The sequence below is a fragment of the Varanus komodoensis genome, unplaced genomic scaffold (assembly GCF_004798865.1).
Source record: "Varanus komodoensis strain SLA01 unplaced genomic scaffold, ASM479886v1 scaffold108, whole genome shotgun sequence".
NCBI classification, from domain to species: domain Eukaryota; kingdom Metazoa; phylum Chordata; class Lepidosauria; order Squamata; family Varanidae; genus Varanus; species Varanus komodoensis.
Window position 1 is genome coordinate 581,068 of NW_025335307.1, and position 8,799 is coordinate 589,866.

At 46.0% G+C, this 8,799-nt stretch overlaps 1 protein-coding gene across 1 annotated transcript; it reads left to right on the plus strand.

Moving 5' to 3' along the window:
• Window positions 1–4,352: 4,352 nt before the first annotated feature.
• LOC123018040 (vomeronasal type-2 receptor 26-like) lies at window positions 4,353–7,202 on the plus strand (the record flags this gene model as incomplete). Its single annotated transcript, XM_044419777.1, has 2 exons — window positions 4,353–4,470; window positions 6,298–7,202. Coding segments are annotated over 2 exons (1,023 nt in total), but the record flags the coding sequence as incomplete, so codon positions are not given.
• Window positions 7,203–8,799: the final 1,597 nt, after the last annotated feature.

The following is an 8,799-nucleotide window of genomic DNA, read 5'->3' on the forward strand; positions in this document are numbered from 1 at the left end:
CCCACGTTCCCAACTACAAGTGTGGCAGGCAAAATCATCTGCTGGCCATCCTTGAAGAATCTTACTCGGACAACTCCAGGCAGCTTTCCAACATGCTGGGCATCTTCAAAATCCCACAGGTGGGAGGCTTGGGAGAAGAAATATGAGGTGTCATCCAGAGAAAACAAAAGCTTCTCCAAATCATTTACATGCATGATATCCATTCCAGGACAACAGACCATCCCACTCAATCCCAAGAGTTAAAGCCCCCTCTGCCCCACACCAGTCACCCATCTGGTATTGCTCATGCTGAGTATCAACGAAAAGGTCCCTCTTGCTCATTGTCTGACCATGAAAGAGACTGGCCATGCCAGCAAGGTCACCAGAAAGGTCACATTAGTAATGGCCACATGATAGGGATTAAATGAGTGCAGCTGGGTGGAGCTGGGGTCAGACTAGATGGCCCCCGAGGTTGCTTCTATCTCACTTTCTTTTTATGTTCCTAACTTTCTAATTTAGAGTGAGCCCTTCTCCTGTTCGAATCTGCTGTCACAGCCATCATGCACAGTGCTTTTATGGGAGCAGCTCTTTGCAATGATTAGATGCAGAGAGAACATCATGCATGTTACTTTTGTACACAGTTAGGTTAAGCTGCACTTCTCAAGTCAAATCAAGTGGCTCTAGGCTGATCTTTTACATATTTTGACCTTTTGGCAGAGGCTTTTATCTTCTACTGTTTTATGTCTCTCTTATAGAACCATATATGATTGACTCTCATTGTTTTGTCATTTGGGAAAAGTTGTTGTGTTCATTGGGACCAGATGCTTAGCAAGTAATTCTACACTTCAGGGTCAATCATTTCATGGACATCCAAGGTAGTTTCCTTTCCTTTCCCATGCATCCCAAGTGGAAGGGCAAGGAAGATTGAGAGAACCCAGGAAGGTGTCCACCACATCTGTGTTCAACAAACCCTATGAATTAATTCTTCTCCCATTAATGGGAAGAAGTGCAGGAACATGTATTCCAGGCTGGAAAATCTGGAGATGCTGACGAGTTCAGGCTGCTCCCAGCATCCAAATGTCAGTGTTGTAAACATGTGTAATGGAGCACTCATTTTTCAGAAAATCATAAGCATTGGTTCCTATTAACTCATGTTTCAGAAAGGTTGAGTGGCATATTCTCATGAGTTGAGGAACTTTGATATGGTGCTGAAATGGAGCAATCCATCAGTATCTTCCTTTCTTTCCCAGGTCACTTATGCATTCACTTCTCAGGTTATTAGAGAAAAAAGTCAGTCCCTTTCCTTCTACAGGATGGTCCCTGGAGAAGGCATCCAGTACCCAGGGATTGTCAGCCTGCTGCTGCACTTCAGGTGGATGATGGTTGGTCTCTTTGCACTGGACACTGAGAATGGAGACAAGTTCATGAGAACCTTGCAACCGGAGCTCCTCAGGAATGGCATTTGCGTGATTTTTTCACACAGCATTCCACAACTGAAATTGGGCAACGCAGGAATGAAACTTCAGTCACTGAAGAAGTTGCTAGAAATCGATGCCTTTGTTTATTTTAAAGAGTTCTTTTCCTCGTTCTATGGAATACGGATTGTAGAAAGAGTCATTGAGATGTTTAGGAAGCCTGTTAATGGGAAAGTCTGGATCACCACAACTTTGTATGATTTTACCTTAGCTTTAGTTTATACAGGTTTTGATTTCCAGCATGTCTGTGCATATTTTTCCTTCATTCCCCAAACTAGTAAAAGGACCAGCTATGATAGTTTTGAAGATTTGTATACTGCTATGAAGGAATATGTGAAGACAGCATTCAAGTGTTCATATTCAACGCATGTGCTGTCAGTGAAAGAGTGGAGAAGATGCAGAGAGAAAGAGAAACTGGAGGACCTGCCCCAACTGGTCAAGGAGCAAACACAATCTCTGGACAGTTTCTTCTCTTACACAGCAGTCCAGGCTGTGGCCCGTGCTGTGGATGCAGCTGTTTCCTCAAGAACCAAGAGGAAGTATGTGGAACATGGAGGCAGGCTAGGTGTGCACTGGCTTCATCCATGGCAGGTATTCCCTCCCCTTCTTTGGAATTGAATTCAGAGTGTGAGACACTAAGATGGGATTTTCCAAATTAAGGAGCAGCTGTAACACTCTCTGTTCTGGTTCCTCTTTTGGTCTCTTCCACTGCAACAAGCACAAGCTCCCACCTACATTTTTGTATCATCTGCAAATTTTATCAGCAGACTGGTCACCCCCACTTCCAGGTCATTGATGAAAGATTGAAGAGGAACAGTCCAAGGACAGAGCCCTGAGGGACCCCACTCATCACCAGTTGCGATTCCTATGATTCCCCACTAATAGGTACCTTCTGCTTTCAGTCTGTCAGCCATGCCTCACTGCATCGGGCAGTGCTTTGATCTATCACCAAACTCTTCAGTTTCTCAACAAGGATATCATATGGCATGTGGTCAAAGGCCTTACTGAAATCCAAGTAATCCACACCCCAAACAACCCCTCCATTTAGCCACATCTAAACCTTGTCATAGAATTCAACAAGGTTCATCTGGCAGGACCTATTTTTGCAGAAAATGTGTTGCCTAGCCATCAAATTCTATCTATCTCGATCTCTCACTATTATGAGCCTTTCCATTGCCTTTCCTAGAATGGATGTAAGGCTAACTGATGCAAAATTCCCCATGTCCCCTCTAATACCCTTTTTGAAAATTGGGACCACGAATGCCACCCAGCGTTCCTATTGTAAACCAGTTGATATTTAGACACATTGAAAGAAACCTGTATGGATTAGTATTTAGAAATCCTCTCATTAAATCAGATTTTGCTTTTGATTCAGTAAACTCCCTGGTGAACTGTGGGAATACTGCAGATATCATATATCTGGTCTTCAGCAAAGCTTTGGACCAAGTGCCCCATGTTATCGCAATTAGCAAACTAGCTCCAAACAGGTGGGATAGAATAACTCTCAGCTGGATGCACACTTAGCTATAGAATTGTACTCAAGTTTGCTCATCAATGGCCCATTTTCAGACCAAGAAGAAATACATTTTTGGGTACTTCAGGGTTCAGTCTGTGGCCTAGTGCTCCTCAGCATTTGTATTAATGATCTTAATGAGTAATGATCTAATGCTGATCAGAACTACAGATCTTGCAAAAGGGGATAGGCTAGCTAATACCTTGGAAGAAAGAGAGAACAAGAGAAAGAAAGATTTCAAAACATCCCAGTAGAAGAAACAGGAAAGCATTCAGAGGAGGACGACAGCAGGGATGATGTGTGGACTGGAAAAAAGGTATATGAGGAGAGATTGAATGAACTGAGCATGTTTAGCCTGGAGATGAATAGACTGAGGGGAGATAGGACAGAACTCTTCAAGTACTCTCTGCTTAATCATCCCAGAGTGCAGAACGTGGAACAAAAACCTCAAATGACAAGAAGCCCTTTTTGGTCCCTTCCAAATGGCCTCTTCTGGGATTCCTGTGAGACTTCTCAGGAATAAATCCTATGAAGTACAATAAAATAAACTCCCAGGACCATCTGTGAAGGACTGCAGGCTCTGGAGCAGAACTGTCCATTTGCGGCCTCTAAGGATTTCTGATATGTTGCACTCAGAGAAGATGCACTTCCTTTCCCTTCAGTGATGATGCTTCTATTCTCTTTTCCCTAAATTCCTAAGGCAGACCATGGGCATCCAGCAATTAAATAAAAAACATGTCCATAAAAGAGCCATAACCAGCAACATTAACTGGAACCAGCACTTAGCAAAAACTGGACCATGGAATGTGTCTTTTCAAATGCTTGTTCTTTCTCTGTTCTTCCAGCTCCACTCTTTCCTGAGAAACCCCCAGTTTCACAATCATTCTATAGATGGAGTGTATTTCGATCAGAATGGAGACCTGGCCATGAACTTGGACCTTGTGAATTGGGTGAGGTTTCCCAACAAGACTGCTGTAAGAGTGAAAGTTGGGAGTCTAGAAAGACAGGGCTTGCCTAGCCCCAAATTCACCATCCACCAAGATCCCATTGTGTGGCCCCGATGGCAAGATCAGGTGAAGAAAACTATCTCCTTCATTTCCTTATCTCCATGTCCCATCCCTCCTCTAGCATTCTGGGTAATGGATGTACAGGAATAAATTTATTAATTAAATAGCACACTAATTAAAAAGAGTAGTAAATAAGTGTGATGCATTTCACTTAGAGGGAATGTCCCGCTGCTTGAGTTTCACAGAGGGGAGTTCACATATGGAATCCACTGATACATTGGAGGAACTCTTCATCTGTCCTTTCTACCTCCAACTCCTCAGTCCACATCCTGAACCCTCCTCCCTTGATGCTCCTTCTCTCTCGCCCAGCCCCTGCCCCAGGCCAGGTGTGTGGAGAGCTGCTGCCCAGGATTCTTCAAGGTGGCTCAAGAAGGAAAGCCTGTTTGCTGCTATGACTGTGCTCCATGCCCTGAAGGGACCATCTCCAATCAAGAAGGTGGGAGAATGTAGAGAACAAGGCACTGCCTGGGAGGAAGAAAATGATCCAAACATGATATTGGATGGTTTGCAGCGTGGTCTGCAACCCTGAAAAGAATTTAGGTTTGCTGAGCTTTGTCTCAAGTGTTAGAGCAGATACTCTTCTTCCTTGCGGTGGTGTTAGTCACTCCACCCCTCCAGTCCTGGAAGCATTGAATGGGCCACCTCCTGTTTGTTGTTCTGTGCTTCCCAGAATTCCTCATTTCATCATTGCTTCAGCAGCCATGTTCTCCTTGGCCTTCTGTCTATTGTCAGCATGTCTTCTGTTTGCTACCTCTTTTGGCTATGCATCCCGTGCCCACAACTGCCCCTGCATCCCTCCTTGTCTTTTCCATCACTCCAAAAAATTTGCCTTCCACTTTGTTCATGCTCTTTTGTCAGTACACATTCTATCTCCCTCCATAGTTCCCCTCATGACATCTTGGCACGTGAAGCCAAACATATTGTGCAGTTTTTCCCCTCCCCTTAATGGAACCAAGTGTGCAGTGTTTAGCTCCCACAAGGAGATGCGGGTGGCTTTCAGAGAAGGAATATTCCTGAGCATGAGGAGCTTTTGAAGCGTCTGAGCTGAAGAGCTGAAAGAGGACTTCTCCTCTTGCTGGCATTGCACAGCTTGCCTTCAGGGAGGATGCTGAGTAGGCTGGGTCGGTTCAAAGGATTAAGCAAACAATGCTTCCAGTGATGTTTGGGGTATGGGGGATTCGCCTATTAATTTGACAAATGGGAAGGAGGACATATGGGTTGGATCTGCAGATGTGCATTTTGGGATTCAGCATATTCAGCAGATTCATATTGTTGTGAGCCACCCCGAGGCTTTGTTGCAACGAGGACGGCATAGAAATGTTTTAAATAAATAAATAAAGAACTTCTGAAAAGGGCAGGAGAATGATATGCTTGCTTGGAGCCCAAGATAACTGGAGAGTTCCATGTTATTCTATATTTTTCTAACAGTAAAAAGCAAGGCATAAAAGGTATTAAAATGAAGGTGCCTTCATGTATACTGAATATTATTTATTTATTTATTTAAAACATTTCTATACCGCCCCATTTGCCAAAGCCTATGGGTGCCACATGATATGCTTCCTGCATTTCTGTTTCAAGTTTCTTTATATCCAGCCATGTTCTTTCAAGAAACTCCAGGTGGTTTGTGTAGCACTCCTCCCACTCCTCCCAGTGCTATTCTAATAGAAACCTTTCAGGTGCACAGTCAGGTGGTTCCTGCAATTCCCCTCCTCTTCTCAATGTTACCCTCACAAGAGCTTCTGTGTAATGTGAAAACCATGATGGACAAATGAGCAGTCAGAGAGGAATTGCACAAATCCAGTTACATTCTACACATTTAGCAACATTATTAGGCTTTTGCTAAATAATTTCAACCTGGATTCTGATGCTGGTTGATGTTGCCCTCTATGTGGGTTTGTGGTGCGTCAATGGATGGTCCAGGGATACACACCACCACATTGCACAACCTTTCTGCACTTCCAGGTATAGATGGGTGCCCCACATTGATCCTGGGATGTTCACCTCACTCCATTAAGATGCACAAGGAATGGCATTCCTGACAGGGTCCGTCATTTTCTGGTGCCTAAACTCATTCAAGATTGCAAGAATACTATCTTTGTTCCTTTTGCAAAGTGCCTTGGAGTTATAGGCTGCCTTGTTGATTTAACTGGGAACTTTGCAGAATGAAGGGGCCAACCTTGTCCCTGCCCAGCAGAAAAGCACTCTATATTACCCCACATCAGATTGAGGGATGTCAGTTTACTGTTTCTCCTGCTTTCAACAGATGCAGAGCATTGCTTGAAGTGTCCAGAAGATCAGCATCCAAATACGGCCCGGGATCAGTGCATCCCCAAGGTTATCACCTTCCTCTCCTATGAGGAATATTTGGGGATCGTCCTCACTGGCATGGCCCTACTCTTCTCCATTGCCACAGGAAGCATTTTGGGAATCTTCAGGAAATACCAAGAAACCCCAGTAGTCAAGGCCAACAACCGAGACCTCTCCTACATTCTGCTTGTCTCCCTCTTGCTCTGCTTTACATGCTCTTTCCTCTTCATTGGCCAGCCAAGACGCATCACCTGCCTCCTCCGACAAACAGCCTTCAGCATTGTCTTCTCAGTGGCCACCTCTTCCCTCCTGGCCAAAACTGTCACTGTGGTATTGGCCTTCCTGGCCACCAAGCCAGGCAACAGGGCAAGGAACTGGTTGGGGAGGAGTCTGGCCAACTCCATAGTCATCTCCTGTTCCAGCATTCAAGTAGTCCTCTCCACCATCTGGCTGGAGACCTCTCCACCCTTCCCAGACTCTGACATGCACTCCCAGCCTGGGCAGATCATCCTGCAATGCAATGAAGGCTCTGTGGCCATGTTCTACTCTGTCCTTGGCTACATGGGTTTCCTGGCTGCCGTCTGCTTCACGGTGGCCTTCCTGGCCAGGAAGCTGCCCGGGGCCTTCAACGAGGCCAAGCTGATCACCTTTAGCATGCTGGTCTTCTGCAGCGTCTGGGTGTCCTTTGTGCCCACCTACCTGAGCACCAGGGGAAAGTACATGGTGGCCGTGCAGGTCTTCTCCATCTTGGTCTCCAGTGCTGGGCTGCTGGGCTGCATCTTCCTCCCCAAGTGCTACATTATCCTACTGAGGCCTGACCTGAATTCCAAGGAGTATCTCACGATGAAAAACAAAGCCTAAGTTCTCTTTGTATTGTTCATCACGTGCTCAAGAATCTGAATTTTGTCAACAGCCCAGAGATTCACTTTGGGTATATGGACAGTATGGAAATGGACCAAATGGGGGGGGGGGGATCTTTTGCATATTTTGTACTTGGGAAAAATAAAAGGTCCATTTCATATACATGGAAGAAACATGTGCTTTTTTGTGTTTGTTGTTTTCTATTAAGAGGTTCTTTTTGCAGTCTTTGAGATTTTCATGCAATTTTTTGAAGTGTGAGGATAAAAATTCTTGTTGATCAGAACTTGTCAGGGTTACTAAAATGCAGCTTCATAGCTTTTAAAAATTTCAAGTCACCATTCTCCCAGGAGTTTTTCCAGCATGTTTTCCAGGGTGGCATTCTTGTGGGGGTGTGAGGGTTCCTCGATGAAGTTTTGTTCAGCATTCTGGATCCTTTCCCTTCCCAGCCTGCTCAGGGCTGATTACCATGGAGGTGCTTGCACACATGCTTGGCTGCAAACCTGAACCGCCACAGGCAACCTGCCAGAGCTGCTGGGTGGTCCCTAGGACTGCTATTGAAAGCAAGAAAAAAAAGATCAGGAGGAGGGAATGTCTTGCTTGAAATGAGGAAGGACTGAAGAACTACTTTCCCAGCCCTGAGAGTTCAGAGTCAGCAGGGACACTGCCCCAGGGGTTGATTTCACCTCTTTTTAGAGCAGCAATCAAGCAGAACTTGTCCTGAAATAGCAACCCTGGCCTTGCCTTGGGCTCAGACTCCTTCTGCAGAGCAGCCACATGGTTGGGAACTGCTGGGGAAGGCCGCTTCACCTCCTGCCCAGCACTTCCTAGGCCATGTGGGAGGCAACTGGCTCTCTGACCCCCTGAATGTTTACAGGCCAGCAGTTTTTGTTCTCAGGGGGGGTCAACCTGCCCTCTCACAGCCTGGATGGAAGGAACTATGTCAGTCCCAAAATTGATTTTGAGGGAGAAAAAGGAGCAAGTCAGAGAAGCAGAGGAGAGAGGAAGTTGGGGCTGGGCATTTTGTGTTCATGCTGCATATATTTCCCTGCCTTTTCCCCTCTTGCCAAAGACCCAAGTGTAACTGAGACCTCCCAGGGCTTCCATTTGGCACTCCACCCACCAGGCCACACTGCCTCTCAGAAGATGCTCCAGTCCCCTTCAGGCCTTCCCTGACGCAGTTCAATTCTTCAGCTCGGGGGACTCCTGTTTGGTCCCTTTTTTCCTCCCTGCAAGTTGTAGGTTGCCTTTGAAGTGCAAAAGAGGGAAGGGGTGCATTTGCTTCCTTGCTGGGGAGAGGATCTGACTCCCTCCCATTCTTTGCATGGTCAGCCAACTAGGCAACTTCCACCTATATCTTCCCTGTTCCATCAATCCAGGGCCTGCCTCTGGATTCGGCACACCACTCCCAAGCTGGGGGAACAGAGCAGTGTATTAAAGGGATGAAACTAGGGGTGGGGAGCTCTGAAGCATCCAGGCAGAAAGGACAAAACAGGGCAAAATAGAGGAAGGGGCAGGGAAGGGGAAATTGGGCAGCAGCAGTGTTCAGCAGGCAGCCAGCTGAGAACCCTCAGCTCCCCAGGCCACTTGACCCACTCAG